At 44.7% G+C, this 21,465-nt stretch overlaps 1 protein-coding gene across 2 annotated transcripts in view; it reads right to left on the bottom strand.

Moving 5' to 3' along the window:
• The window catches only part of Arfgef2 (ARF guanine nucleotide exchange factor 2), an 82,484-nt gene that overhangs the window by 7,744 nt on the left and 53,275 nt on the right, over positions 1-21,465 (bottom strand). For both annotated transcript variants that reach the window (XM_075963111.1, XM_075963112.1), the window contains exons 22-36: positions 21,132-21,279; positions 19,962-20,061; positions 19,766-19,806; positions 19,503-19,672; positions 17,901-18,052; positions 16,649-16,821; positions 15,511-15,671; positions 14,552-14,682; positions 14,292-14,421; positions 13,591-13,726; positions 12,412-12,550; positions 12,255-12,309; positions 9,551-9,665; positions 6,216-6,346; positions 2,298-2,466 (exon numbers count right to left, since the gene is read on the bottom strand). In XM_075963111.1, the coding sequence (XP_075819226.1) occupies positions 2,298-2,466; positions 6,216-6,346; positions 9,551-9,665; positions 12,255-12,309; positions 12,412-12,550; positions 13,591-13,726; positions 14,292-14,421; positions 14,552-14,682; positions 15,511-15,671; positions 16,649-16,821; positions 17,901-18,052; positions 19,503-19,672; positions 19,766-19,806; positions 19,962-20,061; positions 21,132-21,279 (1,951 nt within the window). The remainder of the gene's footprint in view (positions 1-2,297; positions 2,467-6,215; positions 6,347-9,550; positions 9,666-12,254; positions 12,310-12,411; positions 12,551-13,590; positions 13,727-14,291; positions 14,422-14,551; positions 14,683-15,510; positions 15,672-16,648; positions 16,822-17,900; positions 18,053-19,502; positions 19,673-19,765; positions 19,807-19,961; positions 20,062-21,131; positions 21,280-21,465) is intronic.

The raw sequence follows: 21,465 nt of genomic DNA, 5'->3' as shown, positions 1-21,465 counted from the left end.
TTGTATACATAATTAATAAATAAATTTAAAAGAAAAAAAAAAGAACTAGTTCCAGGACAGGCTCCAAAGCTGCAGAGAAACTCTGTCTTAAAAAACCAAAAAAGAAAAGAGAATTCTAGAGTTCAGGCTGGCAAGAGGGCCCAGTGAGAAAAGTCACTTACTGTGTAAGCCTGGAGACCTGAGCTGACTCCACAAAGTTGTCTTCTGACAGCCACAACACACATGCTATGGTATGTACATACCTTTATGTTATGCACAGACAACAGTTTTTAAATTTTAAGAAAGGCCGGGCGGTGGTGGTGCACGCCTGTAATCCCAGCACTCAGGAGGCAGAGGCAGGTGGATCTCTGTGAGTTCGAGGCCAGCCTGGTCTACAAAGGGAGTTCCAGGACAGGCTCCAAAGCTACAGAGAAACCCTGTCTCGAACCCCCCCCCCCCAAAAAAAAGTTAAAAAAAAAAAAGGGCTGGAGAGATGGCTTGGTGGTTAAGACCTTTGTCTGTTCTTCCAGAGGTTCTGAGTTCAAATCCCAGCGACCATATGGTGGGTCACAACCATATGCAGTGAGATTTGGTGCCCTCTTCTGGCCTGCAGGGATACATGCAGGCAGAATATTGTATACATAATAAATAAATAAAACTTTAAAAAAAAAGATAAATTTTAAGAAAGAATTTCCTTTAATCCCAGCACTTGGGAGGCAGAGACAGGTGAATTTTTGTGAGTTCAAGTTCTAGGATAGCCAGGCCTACATAGAGAAAGCCCATATCATAAAAAAAGATTGATGTGGGATTCCTCTCTGTATGCTGTGAATACCATTGGTTAATAAAGAAACTAGTTTGGCCTGATAAGGTAGGTAGGTGGGGAAAACGAAACTGAATGCTGGAGAAAGGAGGCAGGGTCAGAGAGAAGCTATGTATCCCTACCAGAGACAGACGCCAGAACATTACTGGTAAGTCACTGCCACGTGGTGATACACAGATTAATGGAGATGGGTTAAATTTATATGTAGGAGTTAGTCAAGAAGAAGCTACAGATAATGGGCCAAGCAGTGATTTAGTTAATACAGTATCTGTGTGGCTATTTTGGGACTGAGCTGCCCCGCAGCTGGGAAAACAAACTAAGATCCTTCCCTTCAACAGATGATGGATGATTTTGCCTACAAAGCACCACAGTTTTTTTTTAAGTATGAAAATATGCTTTATACATATATAATAGATAAAATATTAATGTAAAATTAATAATTACATTAATAATTAGAATGAACAAAATGTTAGTATATAAAATATTAATATATATAAAAACAATCAGCCAGAGATGTGCCAATTACTCTGGACAAAACCTTCCCACAGGCAATGGGCATGGACAACAGTCATTTAAAATGGGCAAGGTAGCGCATGCCTTTAATCCCAGCACTCAAGGTAGAGGCAGACAGATCTTTGAGGTTCTACAGAGTGAGTTCCAGGGTACCCAGGTCTACACAGAGAAACCCTGTACCAAAAACCAAACCAAACCAAAACTAAACCAAGCCCACACAAAACAAACTAAACAACAACAACAAAACCTCAGAGTCAGGCCTAGTGGCCACAGCTGTAATCTTATCACTCAGGAGGCTGAGACGGAGACTACCATAGCCTGGGCTCATAGCAAACAATTTTGTTTCGACAAAACAAGGTATCTGGGGAGAAGGTTAAGGGATCATAACAAAAGTCTGTAGAATGTTTTGGCAAAGTTCAGGATTGTAAGACACCTACAGTTTCTACCCATGGAAAAATATGTAAGTATCAGGGGGCTGGAGAGATGGCTCAGTGGTTAAGAGCACTGCCTGTTCTTCCAAAGGTCATGAGTTCAATTCCCAGCAACCACATGGTGGCTCACAACCATCTGTAATGAGGTCTGGTGCCCTCTTCTGGCCTGCAGGGATACACACAGATAGACTATGGATACATAATAAATAAATAAATATTAAAAAAAAAATATGTAAGTATCATATAGGCTGGTGAGACGGTTCCATGGTCAAGAGCACTGGCTGCTCTTCCAGAGGACCCAGCTTCAGTACCCAGCACCCACATGGAGGCTCACAGCTAACTACAACTCCATTCCGAGAGGATGCAGTGCCCTCTTCTGACCCCCATGGACATCAGGCATGTGGTACACCAACATACATGCAGGTAAAACGCTCATACACATAAAAACAAACAATAAATTAAAACAATATTAACATCAGAACTCTCTCCAAAGACTTTAGTATTTTAGGATGGTGTCTGGTATGGCTTGTCACAAGCCTGTCTGTGTGCCTCACCTGCTCTCCAGAGAACAGTTCGCTGCTCATAGTTGGAATTGAAGGCCTTGGAGAACGAATGGGACTCCTGCAGGCAGTCCAACAGCTTGAAGAGGTGCTGGGAAGACATGAACTTGTACATGCCCTGATTCTCCGTCTCGATGTGGATATCTGCATCTAGTGTGTCTTGCTAAAGGGGAGAAACAAGATGGCTGAATGAAGACTTTAGCAGGTACTGAGGCATTGTTAGGGCAGACAGACAAGACAGTCCAAGTCTCTCAGAATCACTCTTGGAGTGCTTCCACTCAGAGTCTGTCTCTGGCTGCATGCTGAGGGGCTGTGTGGTGGCGGGCTTGGGACCCATGTTTCCAAGCTGTCAGTCAGTACTGTCTGCTGCGTAAGCAGGGAGTGTGCTTCAGTACCTCACTACAACACTGTGCTTTTTCTTTTCTTTTCTTTTTTCTTTTCTCTTTCTTTCTTTCTTTCTTTCTTTCTTTCTTTCTTTCTTTCTTTCTTTCTTTCTTTCTTCCTTTTTCTTTCTTTCTTTCTTTTTTGTTTTTTTTGAGACAGGATTTCTCTGTGGTTTTGGAGCCTGTCCTGGAACTAGCTCTTGTAGACCAGGATGGTCTCGAACTCACAGAGATCCTGTGCTTTCTCTTTTCAAATGCAATCAAAGTGGCAGATGGCCAGAGTCCCAAGCTAACAAAGACAGGGAGAGGAGAGCTAAGCCCATGGCTATTGGAGATCAGTCAGATGACTACTCAAGCCCAGCGATGGCCTTAAGACTGGCTAAATATGTGTGCAGTGCTCCAAACTGTTAGTCAATGTACAGCCTGAAACCTGACACATGCTCAAGAGACTTTTATATTTCTGGAAATTTCTAGGAATTGGCCATCCTCCTCGTAAGAGGCTGAGGAGGAAAGACTGTAAAGTGTCCTAAGTTGATCTAAAACTCTGGAGCAGTTGCTGTCAAAACCCCAGCTGATGCCAGATGTGCTAACACACACCTACCTGCTATACCAGCTGAGACAGGATGATCAGGACTAGCTTGGGCTACCCAGTGAGTTCGAGGCTGAGCTGTACAGTGAGACCCTATTTTAAAGCAGATGCTAAACTCCATACAAGATTTGGATTGGTAGAGAAATCTTGAAAACATACAAGACATTCCCAGCTTCTAAAACACTAAAAAGCTACAAGAATCAGGTTAGTGTTCCGCTGGCACACAGATGGCGATGAATTAAGCAGCATGAGGACACAGAAACAGGCCTTGTACTGATGGTAAAGTGGCTTCTGAGACAAATGCCAGGAAAGGAAAGACTGCATCCGTGCTGAGGGCGCAAGACCATCACACACCAGAGACAGAACTGGGTTCCCACTTTACACAGTACACAAGAACAAAGCATGTTTGAAGATGTAAGGACACCTCATGCAGAGCACCCTTTCTTTTGAGACAGGGTCTCTTTTATGTAGATCTGGCCATCCTGAAACTCACTCTGTAGACCAGGCCAGCCTTGAATTCACAGAGCTCCTCCTGCCTCTGCCTCTAGAGCACGACGATTAGAGGTGTGCACCACCACCTCTGGTCACTTATATAAACATCTTAAAACAGTTAGAGGGGGGCTCAGCAGTTAAAGAGCTCTGGCTGTAACTCACATGTTGGCTCACAACTGACTAAAACTCCAGTTCCAGGAGATCTAACGACCTCTCCTGGCCTCCTTGGGCAGCAGGCACTTTGTGCACAGATACTTATGCAGACAAAACACCCATACAAATAAAATTAAAAAAAAACTCTTAAAACATGGTTCTATAGATAAGTATGGTGGGGTGCACCTGTAACCTTAGCACTGGGGATGTAAAGGCAGGAGATGGAACACAGCCCAGCCTAAGCTAGGAAGCAAGTTCAACGCCAGTCTTGGCAGACATGAGAGCCTGTCTCAAAAAACAAAAAACAAAAAACAAAAAAAAAAACAAAACAAAAAACAAGCCAGGTGGTGGTGGCACACTCGTTGAATCGCAGCACTTGGGAGGCAGAGGCAGTGGATCTTTGAGTTTGAGGCCAGCCTGGTCTGCAGAGGGAGTTTTCTAGGACAGTCAAGACTACACAGAGAAACTCTGTCTTGAAAAAAATTTAAACCAAAACCAAAAACTGAAAACACACATAGAAAGGGAGAGGAGTTTCCGGTCATAACTGACAAGGAATGAGCATGTGTTATATACACATAACTTAGAGTTTAACAGTAAAGCAGTATTTATGAAATGGTCAAGTGTCCACCAAATCAGATGGTAGACTCTACTACTGTTAAAGACACCATATGAGGGGTGGAGATGGGACATTTTTCTTTTTTAGTGAGTAAGAGTACTGCTGTGCAGTAGCCTGTTTTAGCTTCCGCAGCACTGTGATTACAGGCAAGCACCGCCACACCCAGTATCAGTCATAATGGCCAGAGGAGTAACTGTGCTATGGAATGGCCACAGCAGAATGTTATGTGGCCATATGTCAAAGAGATACTGCTGTGCTGTGTAATACAAATGAACTCAAAACTCCCTGCTAAATTAAAGGATCACACCCCAAAGTTCACACTCTGTACTCTATATATGAGATGCTCTCAACAGGCAAATCCAGAGACAGAAAAGCCGATGAGTAACTCGCACGGTCAGAAAGAGGAAAGGGGACTGCTGATGGCCACAGTACTGTTTTCACAGGAAAACATTCTCAAGTGACAGTGTCTGCATGCCTTTGTAAAAACAAAGGACTGGACTGCTTAGCTTAAAAAAATGAAAAGGGCAGAACGTGCAGCTGTGTTAAATTCAGCAGTTCTTATCCACTTAGGTGGCGACAGGGCTGAGGCTCTGCCTGGATACAGGTTGCTGGCTGATTGCAGCCCCTCACTCAGAGCATGCTAGCCTCAAGCTAGCAAAGTCTCCAATGCAGCATAAGGTTATTGCCTGGATGCTGGACACTAGTTCTGCTTCTAGAATCGTTTACATGCAGAGAGCCTCACATACAATACAAAGATGTGCTTCCTAAAGAAAAGCTGGGGGGCCGGGCAGTGGTGGCGCACGCCTTTAATCCCAGCACTCGGGAGGCAGAGGCAGGCGGATCTCTGTGAGTTCGAGGCCAGCCTGGTCTACAAGAGCTAGTTCCAGGACAGGCTCCAAAACCACAGAGAAACCCTGTCTCGATAAACCACACACACACAAAAAAAAGCTGGGGCTGCTACATTTATTTTGTGTGTGCATGGGTACCACAGCATGTATATGGAGGTCAGAGGGAGTCGCTTCCCTCCTTTTACCATGTAGGCCCTGGGCTCCAACTCAGGTTTTCAGGGTCAGTGGCAAATGCTTCATTCACTGAGCCATCTCACTGGCTTCAGGAGTTTTTATATACATATTGTTCCTCTCACATTTTTGTTGTAGTTTTCTCTGTAATCCCCTGGCTTGCTTTTGTTTCTGTTTGTGATTTCTGAGACAAGGTCTTATGTAGCTCAAGCTAGCTGCAAACTTACTGAGTAGCCCAGGCAGGCCTTGAACTCATGACAACTCTCTGGCCTTAGCCTACTGAGTGCTGGGATCTCTCACATGTGCCACCACACAGCCTTCTCAGTTATTGATGATAAAGCTGTACAGCAAGGGTAGGGAGTTTCCCTGAGATAAACAAACCTTTCCCTAGCACCAAGGGAGGGTGGTACCTGGGCAGTGCTATGCTAATAAGCCAACTCTAAGGGGAATAAAGACCTTTGCCTTTCAGTGTTCTCTGTGGTGTATGTTGTTCACTGTGCTCAACTGCCAGTGAGCAGCACAATGTTTCTAAATGTAAGGGTGGACAGAGATGAGCATGATGGGATCGGGACTGCCCATCTGTGCTGGCTCCAACATGTTGCTGCTACTCACAGCCTCCCATGGACAAGAGTGCCCCAGCCCAGGCCCTGGGGTAGTTACCTGGGCAGCAACCATGTGCTCTGCATCCTCCTTTTTGCTGGTCGCAGGGTAAAACACGATGTTGTCAATGGTCTGTATCAACTCCAACTGAACCACACACTTGATGAGGAGGCTGGCCAACAGCTTCTGATCTACATAGATGATAAACATTAACCCTGACAATGATTCAGTACTCTTCACTGAGCTCTTCCTGTGTGCCCAGAACACACAATGAATGAAAACCCTGCCCCCCCCCCCAAACATCCACAGTACCCAAAACAACAGGTAGGACCTAAGAGTGGTGTTCGGTGGCATGACAGGGTAGAGAGAGGTGAACCACCAGGGTTGTATTGCAAGCTTAAGCAAAATGCCAAATGTCTCCTCCCAAAAGTGGTTATGAAACAACAAAAGAAAAAGGAAAGCAGAAAAGGAGGGAAATTCAGGAAAATTGAAAAGGAAAGTAAGAAAAATTGAACAAAGATCTGAAGGTGAGAGAATCGACTGCAGAACCTGTGTCTTTCAGCAAGTTTCACCGTCAGCCACAGTGCTCCTACACTGCAACTGTGGGCTGCGCCCTCATGGCGGGCAGGCAGGGTGCCGACACCAGCTAGCTTCTGAAAGCAGACATAGCTCAGTTTATAAGGGTCCGGGGAGCTCTTCTAAGTTCTTAGTTTCTTGGCCACTTTTTTCCATCTTGGAAGTGGTGCAGCTTTCTGCATCTCCTACTTCTCTACATCTTTGACATGATCTTTAGGGCACTTGTACCCATGAGGTTCTAGATTTGATCCCCACCCCTGGAGTGGGGTATGAGGAGGTGCTCTTTTACCCTATAGAATAGTGAACCTTTGCCTAATCACAGTTCTTTATTCTGACTGCTCCATGCACCCTGTGTCTCCAGCTCGAGGGCTTGAGCATCTCAAAAGTTCTGTCCGATTCGTGGTCCACTAGGTAAAATGAAACTCTCTCTCAGCGCATGAGAGAACTAGAATGTTGGAAAGTCCAGCACCGCGACAGGAAGATGGAAAGCAGTTGTCTTTTTAAACGTGGGTGTAAAAGTCTACAACAGTGTAACAACTCTCTCTGCAGAATGTTCCAACTTTCGAGGGAATGAGGAGTCAGTTCAGGGGTAGAAGTTTCCCTAGCATGTAAAGTCATGGGTTCAATCTCCAGAAACACCTAAAAAAAATTTTTTTTGGTGGGGGGAGGATTTTTTTAATGTATATGAATGTTTTACCCGCACAGACATTTGTGCTGCATGTGCATTCCTGGTATCCAAGGAGGCCAGAAGAGGGCATCAAACCCCCTGGAGCTGGAGTTATAGAAGGTTATGAACCTCCAAGTAGAACTGGACCCAAATTTAGGTCCCTATAAGAACAGGCAGTGCTCTCAATTGCTGAGACACCTTATCTTTCCAGCCCCCTAATCAAACTTTAATTTTAAAGAATACAAAGTCATCTAGGTGTGGTGGCACACACCTATGATCCCCAGTGCTCAGGCAGCAGAGGCAGTGGATCTCCTTGAGTTCATCAAGGCCAACCTGGTCAAAGCAAGTTCTAGAAAAGCCAAGGCTACACAGAAAAACTCTGACTCAAAAAACAGAAACAAAACAAAAACACAGTGACATTAGCTGGGCATGGTGGCACACCTTTAATTCCACACTTCGAGGCAGAGCTCTAAATAGCAAGCTCTGACCTAATAGCAAGTTCCAGGACAGCCAGGACTACATGCAGAGAACTTGTCTCAAACAAAAATTACAAAGAAGTTGTAGCTGATGGTAATAAAAAAACCAAACTATTCAGCCAGGTATGGTGGCCATATCCTGGAGGCTGAAGCAGGAGTCGGGAAGACTGTAAGTTTCAGACCAGCAGGACTAAAGTTGGATTGTGGTTCACAAAACAGAACAAAACAAGAAATTGTGCAGACATTTTGAGCTCAGAAGGGAGGCTGAGTTGGGAAAGCAGGAGAAGAATTAACTGCTGCCTGCAGGCACAGCAGGGACTCCAGTCCCAAATACCTCTCCAAATGCAGACATGTTTATACCTGACCCCATCCAACTAATGACTTGATTTAGAGATTATGACAGATCAGGAACCTTTAATCCTCTGGCTATGAGCAGTCACCAAAGGACAGGACCTCAGTCCCAGGGGCCTTCTCAGTGGATTTCAAGAGGATTTTTATTCCTTCAAAAGGTAACAGGGATCACATATTGTCTTATCCTACTGTGGTGCTTCAGAAGTCAAGTCCGTGTTTACTTCACAGCCTGGCACGTGGAGAATGGGGTGGGATTGCCCTGAAGACAAATGATGGGGACACCACTTCAGACAGAACTGGAACACTGTGAAGTGTCAAAACTGTCTGGCCCTGTCAACTACACATTGGTAAGTTATAGCACCTGCCATTCAAATGCAAAGTGGCATTCTTCAAAGGACAGCAGAAAGACCAATGAACTCGCACACGGAACAGGACAGCATCTGGCACATAAACAGGGCCATACAGTGCAGCCCTGGATGGCATGGAACTATCTATACAGATCAGGACAGGAGCATCAAACCCAAAATCCACTGCTAGAATTAAAGGCATGTGTGCTCAACGCCACAGTCCAGGTGTTTTTTCTTTGAAGTCACTGGAATTGGTTTGCAGAGCACCTACAGCCCCAGGTGGGCGTGACAGACATAGAGAGCAGGTTCTCACAGACATGGAAAAAGGCTCCGGTCAATTAAAATTAAACAGGAAATCACTCTAGAGACATATAATTTTATTGAAGTATTCCCAAAGATCAAGCAAACAGGAGCAACCTTAACAGATGGCAACCTGGAAGCATCCATCAAAATACCAAATGTTCTTCTTACCCTCTAACCCCATTGCTAGTTAATTTCTAGGAATTTTCTAATGACGTGTGTTAACGCAGAACAGTACACAAGGGTGCTAGTCACAAATGACAATAATTAAACAATAACTGTCCATTATTAAGATTCATCTAAACAAAGATGCATCTATATACTGGGGTACCGATAACAGCAGGAAGGAATGTGAAAACTATGTATTGATAGTGAATGGTGCATTAGGTGAAAACGCACTATCACATACTATCCTATAACTGGTATAAAAAGGAGAGGAAGACGTGTGTTTGTAGGTACATATGTGACTATGTACAAGCATGTATTTGCAAGTATATGGATAAAATGACTTGAGAGAGGCTGAAGTGAGCCTGGCAACACTGTGGCACGGGAAAGGGGAGGAGCAGGAAGAGTAGTGTTTGTTGACACTTCTGTGCTTCCCAAACATCTGCGTCACATACATGTCTGGTCCAGTTAAAATAACTAAATGGCAACACACCCAGAACAAAAGAGTCTTACTTGCATATGGTGCACCCTTCCAGCTGTCATCAGTGGGGTTGGAGAACTGGCTCTGTCCTCTCTCGGAGGCATTTCTGTCTATGCTGCTCAAAGACTGACGGTCCAGGTCCAAATCCTAATGTAAATCAGAAAAAAACAAAAAGACAATGTTTGTTTCTCTTTGGTATCCAGCAAAGATGTGACTTTTAACCAACTTTTAATACCTATGGCTCATGTTAAATTAGTTAAAATGTCACAGTTTCCTATTTAAACTCAAAACATTTCTCTCCACATTATAATGATGAGTGTGGCAGGTTTTTAATTAGGTCAAGTTAAAAAATAAACCAGCAATGTTGTAGCTTCTCATACTAAAATGAATATTTAAAGACAGAACTAAAATGATGAATGAACAAGATGGCACAGCAGGTAAAAGTGCTTGCTGCTGAACCTTGTGACCCAAGTAAGTTACTTTAGGTTTTTAGAGACAAGCTCCCCCTATATAGCCCTGGTTGTTCTTGAGCTTACTATATGGACCAGGCTGGGTTTGAACTTACAGAGATCCATCCACGTCTGAGCACCACCATACCCAGCAAACCCAGAAAATATTTAAATACCATGCTTTACTTTAAACTGAATAAACTCTTGGGCCAGTGAGATGGCTCAGCAGGTAAAAGCACCGGCTACTATATCTACTGTTTAATCCTCAGAATCCACATTATGAACTAAGAAGCACTTCTCCAAGTAGTCCTTTAGATACAGGCGGGCACACAAACATACACAATTAAACAACCTAGGGCTGGAGAGATAGCTCAGTGGTTAAGAGGACTTGCTGCTCTTCCAAAGGTCCTGAGTTCAGTTCCCAGCAACTACACGGTAGCTCACAACCATCTGTAGTGAGATCTGGTGCTCACTTCTGGCCTGCAGGGATGCATGCATGCAGAACACTGTATACATAATAAATAAATAAGTCTAAAAAAAATCGGAAAATAAAAATTGAATAAACATTGACTTCATCTATCTTCACGTTTAAGGCCCAAATCCTTTTAAAATCTAATGTTCTTAGTGTTATTTGGGAATGTAAATGAATCACACGCCTTCCTGAAGTACTAAAACAAAAATTGTTTTTGTTTGTTTTAGTTTTTCAAGACAGGGTTTCTCTGTGTAGCCCTAGCTGTCCTGGAACCTGCTCTGTATTGGGAACTCACAGAGATCCGCCTGCCTCTGCCTCCTGCGTGCTGGTATTAAAGGTGTGCTCCACTACCGCTCAGCTCAAAACAAAGAATTTTAAAGAGAGATTTAAATCAGAATTTTTCAGTTAAGAGCATTTGACTGTTCTTTCAGAGGAACAGAGTTTGATCCCCAGTACACAAGTCAGGCAGCTTCACAACCACCTGTAACTCCAGTTCCAGGGGATCTGAATCCCTATTCGGGACTCCATGGGCACTGTACTCACATGCACAAACCCATACTCATCCACACAGATATACACATATCACAGTTTTTTTTTTAATTAAAATTTATGTGACTTCATACAAAAAATACCTGGGTGGTGGCGGTGTACACCTTTAATCCCAGCACTCAGGAGACAGAGGCAGGAGGATCTCTGTGAGTTTGAAGCCAGCCTGATCTACAGAGCGAGTTCCAGGACAGCCAGTTATACACAGGGAGACCCTGGCTCAAAAAAACAACAACATCACAAATAAATAAATAAAACAAAAAATAAGATGATCACTTATTTGGTGAGCAGGGCACTGTTAATTCAGGACAACAATAAGCAAGGAGCTGTTTGAGGATTTCAACAGAAAGCTGGTCCCAGAGAGAACAAACTTGCAGTACTGAGCAGCTCCTGAGAAGACCTTCTTTTTTTTTTTTTAAATATTTATTTATTATGTATACAATGTTCTGTCTGTGTGTATGTCTGCAGGCCAGAAGAGAGCGCCAGACCTCATTACAGATGGTTGTGAGCCACCATGTGGTTGCTGGGAATTGAACTCAGGACCTTTGGAATGAGCAGGCAATGCTCTTAACCACTGAGCCATCTCTCCAGCCCCGAGAGAAGACCTTCTTAAAAAGACACAGAGACACGCTCACAATGCTCTGTGCTCACCTACCTGCATAGAGTGCGAGCCCTTGGCATGTGCAGACACAAAGGACAAGAAATGCACGTGGGTTTTTACTGCAGGAGACTTATTTTAAAAAACACCTTTCTGTACTTTGTAGGAAATGATAAAGGCCTACTTAGTTCTTGGGGAGACAAGGCAGAGGGGCTCACTATAAATCCCCTGGCTAGTCTGGAACTCACAGAGACCTGCCTGCTTCTGTCTTGAGCACAGGGATCAAAGGTGTGCACTACCACACCAAGCAGGCATGTTAACAGTAGATCTTGTGAACCTTGTGAACTTTTTCACTCCTGTAAGAAAACTATAAAGCATATAGGCTGATCGTTTGATGTGGGTTTTTTTCCCAAGACAGGGTTTCTCTGTGTATTGACTGATGTCTTAAATTACATTTTATTTGCTTATTTTAAGTATTTGGGTGGGCTAGGAAGGGGAGGGTGTGCCATGGTGCACCTGTAGGAGTCAGTTTTCTGCCTCTACCATGTGAGTCTAGGGCACTGAACTCAGGCCATCAGGCTTGGTAGCAAGTGCCTTTACCCACTGAGCCACCTTGTTAGCCTAGGCTGACTAACCTTATTAAGATACGAGAAGAAAATAAAGGAACTTACCAAATGTTTATCTGATGACTCTTCCTCCATTCCCGCAGGTCTCCATGTAAGCAAACTTAAGGGAACAGGAGACAAGGCAAAGATCAGAGTAAGTTGCACCCGGGAGCCAGGCAATGTCCCCTGGACACACAAACATGGTAACCGCCTTAGCACTTACACATGTGGAATGGTGGTTTTGAAAATATCCAACATGCAATTGCAGGTTTCGTCCCAAACAGCAGGGCTGAACTTCTCTCCATTGGATATCACTAGGTTCTCTAAGCAATTAGTACCTGATCGCGCCAACTGCTCATTATCTGCAAAATCCAACAGCATCTGCCATTAAACTTGAACTGCTGTCCTGACACCAACCAAATGGAATCCAGGTCTTTATCTGATACTGGGAGGTAAGGATTGGAGCTGGAGGTATGTAGGTTTTAATGAAACCAGGCTATAAAGAATCACATATTATAGCTGAAGTATGCCATTAAGAGGCCCAAGTTGGGGTTGGAGAGACAGCTCAGTAGTTAAGAACACTGGCTGCTTTTCCAGAGAATTTGGGTTAAATTCCCAGCATCCACATGATAGCCCACAACTACTGTAATTTCTACCCAAGGGATTCCTCTCATGGCCTTCATGGACATTTAGCACACACTTGGTACACAGACATACATGTAGGTAGAATACTCATGCACATAAAATTTTTAAAATGTAAAAATATGTATTTTTAAAGAAACACAGTGATCCAATCAGTTTTGCTGGTAGGGGTGGAGGAAGATGAGGGTTTTACTGCTTTAGTTAACTGGCTCACATACAGGAAATAGCAGAATATGCAGAAAAATAGTGTTTCTGATTTAATCACTAACAACATTCCAATTTTTGCCATCAAAATAATATAGCTGTTTGCTGCCTACCTTAAAATGGAATCACTTTTCAAAAATCTTACCTGAATTTAATTAAGTTTGCCCTGGCCAAAATGAGATCCAGGTCTTACTAATCCATGATCTTTATCTGATATACAGCAACATGAACACACAACTACTCAAACGAAAGGATGTCCACAAAGTCCACTGATGAAGCTGTTGATTTTGATTCCAAAAATACTTTAAAAAATATTGTACTACCAAAAATTACAATCATATAAAATCCAAAAGCAAAAACGTACATCTCATCTTTTAGAACAAAACCAGTGAGATCCATCTCTAAAATGTGCTGTATAGAACAACCTGGGAAGGGACTATTGGATTAAATTGTACACAGTATCCCTTGGGATTACATTTATACTTTCATAGAAAGAAAATTAATTTTTCATTAGGCTCCGTGAGGAATGTTACCCCCTCCCCAACTTAATGAATACCTTGTTTAACGCACCACTGCAGCTGTGCAAACACATCTGTGAGAAGCACTTCATTCAAAGCCTCGTAGAACTGGGTGAAGACGTCACAAATAGCATACAGTGCGTGATTGCAGGTGGTTGTCATCCACTCTGATTTCTGGGGGAAAAAAAAAGATGAATCTTCAAAACCAAACTCTGTAGTGAGATGACTATTCCTATAGCTAGAACATCCTTTAGTGGTAAGTACCAACATCTCAACACCGTCTGCACCACTCACTCAGAACCACTACCTACAGAAACAGCCGTGTGAGCAAATGTGCACTGAGGAAGATGTTCAACACCATGACAGTCATACTCAGAACAGTGTGACTGGAGAAGGGCTTGTCGTGTCCATGCTGTCCCCAGCTATTATGTCACCGTGAGTACTTAGGGACCAGGTGATAGGACAAAACAACAAAGGTGAGCAGCCAGGAGCCGGCAGAGCTGGCAGGCAGAGTCCAGGGCCAGGTGGGAAAACCATGAGTTACTCCTTTCCTTTCTCTCCCCAGGAAGGGATCTCCCAGGACTAGCTGACGCTGGTCTAGGAGGGACATCCATCTGTCTACTTGACAAAGCACTTTAAGTATTCAGTGTTTTCAAACCCCTGCTATTTGGCAACGCAACCCCAGGAAGGTCGGCCAGGCCTTCTTGCCACTTGTAGGCAATCACCTAGCTCCACCCACCTCTGACTGTTGCTCAGGGAGTTTCATGTTGTCAAAAATCCGAAACACGATTCTGAACAGGTCCTGCCACCAGTGTTTTGCAAAGGTGTGGCCATAGCTCTTCATGATCTCAAACATGACAGTGAGTCCTCTGGAGGAAAAGCAAAGGAGAGCCGGTGGGGAAAACACCAAAACCAAGATGGGGGAGGGAATCAAGCCAGGGACAAGAAGCTGACTTATTTTAATGACGTCAAGGTCCAGCTGCCCTGAGGACCCATTACCTGGTGCGCACATCTAACTTGCATCTGTTAATGATGCAGGAGAGCTCAAACAGGATGGGAAACCAGCCTCTGACCCAGACTCTGTCACCAGGAGCCACATTCATGTCATCGCTTGTGTATTCTTGCAGTACCTGCAATGAAAATCATTTCTCAGATGCAGCCTAAGCAAGCAGTAGGGATCAGAAAGGCAACCACACATGGACTGAGCTCCAGCCAACCTTTTTCCCAAATTCTCTGTTCAGCAGCATTAAAGGGAAGTCCCAGAGAGACTGAGAAAGATATCAACCTGCCCATTTGAGGTGTTAGTCCCCTATGAACCTATGAACCTGAGTGAGGAAGCTCACAAGAGCACTGGGGCAGAGAGTGTTATATTAAGAACTGTGCTAAAGGGCTGGAGAGATGGTTCAGAGGTTAAGAGCAAAGGCTGCTCTTTCAAAAGTCCTGAGTTCAATTCCCAGCAACCACATGGTGGCTAGCAACCATCTGTAATGAGGTCTAGTGCCCTCTTCTGGCCTGCAGATATACATACAGACAGAACACTGCATACATAATTAACAAATAAATAAATAAATAAATTTTTAAAAAAAGAACTGTGCTAAAGATCAAAGGCTGCTAACCAAGTATCCAGAATAATGTTTGCATCCAGAACATTACTGCAAGACACAATACTCAATAGCAGTGGCTACTAGTTACTGAGTGCTTGCTATGTGCCCATTTACTGACAAGTTGCCCAAGGTCAGGTAGCCAGGGTCTTGCAGACTCTGTAGACCAGGATGGCTTTGAACTTAGAGATCAGCCTGCCTTTGCATCCTGAGTGCTGGGATTAAAGGTGTGCACCACTATGCCATGTCTTGGACACACTTTTCTAACACACTGATGGGAAGGGCTTTGTCAACAGCAAGGGTATTGGCCCCACAACTCTCTGGTTCTTCCCACAGAAGCAAGGACGGGAGACACACCCGAGGCCTCTCTGAGACATATTTCCCACAGAAGCGGATGAGCCGGATGGCCTCCATGCTGGTGTCAGGGAAAGCAGCATTGCAGGCAAACTCCGACAAGCACTTCACAGCATCCTGGAAGGAGTCGATGGCTGCGGGGAAGTGGTGCTGGAAGATGGTTGCTGGGGAGACATAAGGCAGCAGGGTTTGGAAATGGAGGTCAGAGCCAACTGTCTTCATGAATCAGGACCTCTGGGGAAGCCTTTTCACAGCTGTTCTTTCTCTGTGCCCCAATTTCTTCTTTGACAAAGTGGAAAAAACAAAGGTTACTCATTGTAGTTCTGTTTACAATTTCCATGAACACCAACATGAAACACTAAATATCTGCTCCCATGGGAAGTAGGAGCTTTCTGGGAGCCTGTCATGTTCTCATCAACCAGCCTTGTTTCAGCTGTTCTTGACGCCTTGTGTACTGTTACGGTATCAACACTGAACCAACAACCAACAGCACCGCAACTCCCGCCTACAGCAAACTTGTCTTTCAGAACAAGACACATTAGTATATAGTCAGAGCTCAATACCATACTCTAGGTCATTTCCAAACTGAAAGCACCAACAGAAAGCACAAACAGGCCGGGTGGTGGTGGTGCACGCCTTTAATCCCAGCACTCAGGAGGCAGAGGCAGGCAGATCTCTGTGAGTTCGAGACCAGCCTGGTCTACAGAGCTAGTTCCAGGACAGGCTCCAAAGCCACAGAGAAACCCTGTCTCAAAAAACAAACAAACAAACAAAAAACAGAAAGCACAAACAGGTGAAAACTGCACTTGGCAGACCGCAGCGAGGACCCCTGCTTGCCGTGAGGAGAGCGCCATCTTGTTCTACCTCAGTTCAGAGTGTGTCTTGAGTGGCTTGGGTTTTCTACACTGTAGTGAGTCTGTACCTTCAGACATGGGACTTGCAAGGTTGAGAACTGGCTGTATCTCCTTTACTGGGCTGTTGTGAAGATGAACACATGCTTCTAACCCTGCCCAGCATGTTTATTCCAATACAGCAGAACTAGAGCAAGGAAGCTCCCATAACAGTAAGATGAACAGTTAAGAAGGGGTTACCTACTAGACTTCAAGAGGAATGTCAGAGGGAAGGGAACTGAGACACTTACAGACAATGTGGCCAGTGGTTTGGAAGGCCAGTTCCACAATGTTCCCATCGTGGTCAGAGGCTGCCTGGTGGAACACAGCAAAGATGTTCTTCCAGCCTGAGCGGATGTTGGCAGCTTGGGAGCTCACCATCTGGGCGATGCAGCGGATCACCATGTCCCGGATGGTCGGGGACCTTGGCAAGAGGTGGGAGGGTGGGAAGATAAGACACATTCTGCCCTTTCAGGCAGCACATTAGAAAACCATGATTGATTGATTGTTGTTTTTCGAGACAGGGTTTCTCTGTGGCTTTATTTATTTATTCATCCATCCATCCATCCATCCATCCATCCATCCATCCATCCATCTATCTATCTATCTATCTATTTTTGTTTTCTGAGACAGGGTTTTTCTGTGGCTTTGGAGCTTGTCCTGGAACTAGCTCTGTAGACCAGGCTGGTCTCGAACTCACAGAGATCTGCCTGCCTCTGCCTCCCGAGTGCTGGGATTAAAGGCGTGCGCCACCATTGCCCAGCTGAAAGCCATGTTTTAAAGCACACAGTAATGCATATTCGATTAGGCTCAGCTTCTCCTCCTATGCCACTGTGGAATTAGAGCAACTGACCATCCTGCAATCACAGAACCATAAGGTCAAGGAAAAAGTGCTACTTGGTGTCCAGTAGAAATATGGAATGGACAAGTCTGGATTTATAAGGATTTGGGCAGTGGAACCAGAGTTGGGATTATTTCTGACTTCTTGTTCATTGACAATGACCAGGCTGCAAAGGCCTGTGTTCACTGACCACATGGCAGCCATTCAGAGAAGGCAGAGAGAAAGTCCACAAAGTAAAGATGCAACGTACAGCAAGGAAAGACTGACTGCTTACCTAACCAATTCCAAAATCCCAGGAAACAGAATTCCTGACTTCCTGACTTTTTTTTTTTTTTTGCCACACAGACTTTTAAAACTTGCTGGAGATGCGTATGCATATATATTTATACATATACACACAGATGCACACGTACATATATCAGTGTGTGTATGTGGTGGTGCTGGGGAATGCATGTTCGGGATTGTAATAGGACTGCAGACATTCTAAGCAGGGGCTAAGCTAATTCCAAGCCCTTGGACTATGTGTTGATTAAAGAGGTTTTTACGCAGTTGTTCAATCAACTACCAGGAAGAGAAAGAATCCATCATGTGGTTGGTGGTGGGAGAGACTTTCAGACAGCAACAGGAAAGGTGACAAGGGTCTTTACAGTAAAGTACATTACCTATTTTTCTTCATTATATGCTCAAAAGGCCTCAGAAAATCCTTCTGAAATCTGAAGTTGGCTAATTCTCCTTTCTCCAGAAACTTCATGGAGAGTTGCCTCAGTGAATCAACAGCAAAGATGGCCACATCTTCATTGGGGTTACAGCCAACCTAGCAGAACAGGAAGTGAAAAGCAGGTTCAGTGGAAGTGTTGTGGATGTGGGGTCTACATTAAAGGCAGGCAGTCTACCTGCCCACTCTCTGGGAGGCACATCTACAAAGACAAAGAATGCTACTTCTTGGCTGAGGCCTGTCACATGTCAACTGTCGCAGTTAAAGACCAGCGAGCCTCCAGCCTCTTTCCTGGGCTGGGATTACAGGTGTGCACTGCACTCCAGCATGTGGTTGTTCTTTCTTTCAAGTATTTATTTTTGGTATATATGTGGTATGTATACATGTGTGTAGGGTCGTGTGCAGTGCATGTGAAGGTGAGATGTTGACATCTTCTATTGTTTTCCCCATTGCCTCAGACAAGGTTGCTTACCAATCCTGAGCCCACCAAGGGCTAGGACAGCTGGCCAATGAGCTCTACGAGCTGGTCTCTGCCACTACCTGGGGATACAATGTGCACTGCCTAGTCCAGCTTTTATGCGGGTTCTAGGGATCAAACTCAGGGGCATGATCATGCTTGCATAGCAGGACTTTGCAGACCAAGTCATATCCCAGTTCTCTGAATAGAATGAAATCTGGAGTGGAGAAATGAAGCCATGGCTGGCTTACTCCAGCACCCGTCTGTTTTAAAACAGCTGTTTGTTCTAGATGTCTTTCGCTTGTCTCTGACTTACAATAAACTGTAGTTTTTCCAACAAGGTTTTGGAAGAGGAGTGGCAATGGAGCCTGTGTATAAGAAGTTCTGACACTGAAGAGTGTGTGAACACGGCTCTGCTATGGTCAGTAGGAAGGGACTGTAGAATTTCATGCCTCCAAGCACCAGCAGGTTTGTCCAGCCACTATAATGGTATTACCCTGTCCTCAATATGAGTTTATTTTTAAAACAGAATGGCAATAATATATGCAAATTGGCTGCAAAGGATGGTATATGCCTTTAATTCCAGGACTTGGGAGGCAGAAGCAGGCCAACCTGGTCTACATAGTGAGTTTCAGGACATCCAGAGCTACACAGTGAGACTCTGTCTCAAAAGACCTTTAAAACAAAGAAAAGAAGAAAAAGAAAGGGTTATATCCAGGTTGGCCTACAACTTGCTATACAGCCAAGGATGACGGTCAACTCCATGCTGGATTAAGGCATGCGCCACCATGTCCTATTTGTGTAGTGCTGGGGACTGGACCCTGGGCTCTGTACATGATGGACAATCACTCTACCAAGTGAGCTACTGTTCAGTCAGGGGTACGGATAGGAAAGTGTCTTCATACTAGTGGACTTTTAATTCATTTTACATGACTCCAATCCAAATATAAGCACAACATTTATTCCTATCAAGCTGTCCTTGATTTCACAGGGAAAAATGAATTGAGGGCAAATCCCCCAAATGGAGCCAACTCTTCCCATTCCTGTTTTCTGTCAGTTGCTGCTAAGAGCTCTTTAGAAGCGAGCAGTTACCTTGTTGAAGTGCTCTCCAATGACATGCCATATCCGAGACCACTGCAGCCGGATTCGGCTCATGTTGTAGTAAGATATCTCCACAATCTTCTGCAGGCTGAACATCCGGGGATGGTGAGGGGAGGCCAGCTCATCCATGGACACAGCACACAGCCAGCGGACAAAGTCAACTGGAGACAGCAGCGCATGGGAAGCCCAGTGAGAGACATTCACACCATCACAACAGGAGGCATATACAGTTCTCACAAGAGTAAGACACATACCTATTGCATTTCCATCCAGTCTGGTAGAGCCAGTAAAAATTCTAGGGGGGAAATTGAAATTTCTCAAGAACTCAGATAAGGAAGAGAGAAAACATTAACAGCTAAACAGATTGGATTCACCACACCCAGAAGCTAATAAATGACACCAGGTGCAGGTGGTGTCCTGCATGGTGTCCATGGAGAACAAAAGCATTACCTGTCCACTGCAACAACCACACTCTGGGAGCTGGTTTCACCAACAGACTCCTGGAAGCTGGCCATTTGTCTTTTATCAACACCACCACTCACCAAATTACCTAAAATACAATGCACAAAATTTAGGCTGAGCACAGTGGGGCACACCTGTATTCCTAGCACTAAGAGGGAGAGGCACAAGGATCACAAGTTCAAGGCCAGCCTCTGCTACAAGCAGCAGGATTTGGGAAAACTGCCTCAAAAAAGCAAAGCAAGTAAACAACAGAAAACACCCTTTGCCTCAGGCAAATACAAAGGACATAAATGAGAACAGGAATGCCAGTTAAACACTCTAAGAACAAAACGCTCCACTGCTGACGGAGTAAAAAGCTTACATTTGGGGTTTAAAACACATCCTTGCTATGGCTCTCTTGCTTGTAGACCGGCTCCCAATGCTTAGGAAACAAGCAAGGAACAGCCAAGAGCTCTGAGAACACACAACAGCGGGACACTGGTGGGCTGAGCAGGATTTCACTGCAGTCATCCTCCACAGCAAACAAGGACAGCTGCTGTCACCACCTGTGCCCCAGAACTTGAACTGTACTGACTGCACTGTGCCTCTCCACTGTACTTGGACCCAGCAGCCTCGGCTACCTCCCTACCATGTGACTCTGCTCAAGTCACTTCCCCTATGCTTTAGTTTTCTCAGTTCTACACAAAGGGAAGGTAGCAGCTCCCATATCATTGGATCATTGTGAGGATCAAATAAGCTAAAATACATAAACTAGATGCTCAGAATGTGGCCTGGCACATTTGCTTGACGTTTTGACTATTATAATCATTACAGAGCTGACCAGAGTCCTTCAATCCATAGCAGAGATGGGAACAACCATTTACTCTAAGAACATGGATGAAGTGTAGTCAGGATCTAGTCTCTCCCTAGTACAGACACAGACAACAGTGAAGCCCTTACTGCAGGGGGCCCCAGCAAGGCCCCAGGTGGAGAAGGAACATGAAAGCACCCTACTCATGCTGGAGAACCAGATGCTTTACTCAACTCAATCACACCAAGGCACTGGGGCTGCAGCTGCACAGGAAGAGGACAGACACAGGGTAATCCTGATGTGACAAGGAGAGCATCATCACTGTTAACCTGTGAATCTGTGCTGGCCAGCTGGGCCTGGTGTCTTACCGAGGCCAAGACCCAGGAATTCTTCTCCTGCCAATGTGTGGCCCTTCAGGCTCCCTTCTCTTTCCCGCCCGGAGCCAGACAGATAGCGAGTCTTCACCCCAGTTCCTATCAGCTGAGCGAGCTCCAGCTGGCTGATGCATTTCAAGATCTAAGAAGAAGGGGTGAGAAGTGAAGCCTTTACAGCCAAAAATAGGATGCCTAAGTCTTCAGTCTCTGTGTTTCCTGGAACACACAGTTTTTCACACTAAGAATAAATCATAGGCCCTTCAGATGGCTTCCCTAAAGTCAGAATCGCTGGCTAAGCAGTAGTAAGAGTCCTGACTGTACAACTATG

The sequence above is a fragment of the Microtus pennsylvanicus genome, chromosome 2 (assembly GCF_037038515.1).
Source record: "Microtus pennsylvanicus isolate mMicPen1 chromosome 2, mMicPen1.hap1, whole genome shotgun sequence".
Classification (NCBI taxonomy): domain Eukaryota; kingdom Metazoa; phylum Chordata; class Mammalia; order Rodentia; family Cricetidae; genus Microtus; species Microtus pennsylvanicus.
This window is presented reverse-complemented; position numbering and strand designations above follow the sequence as displayed.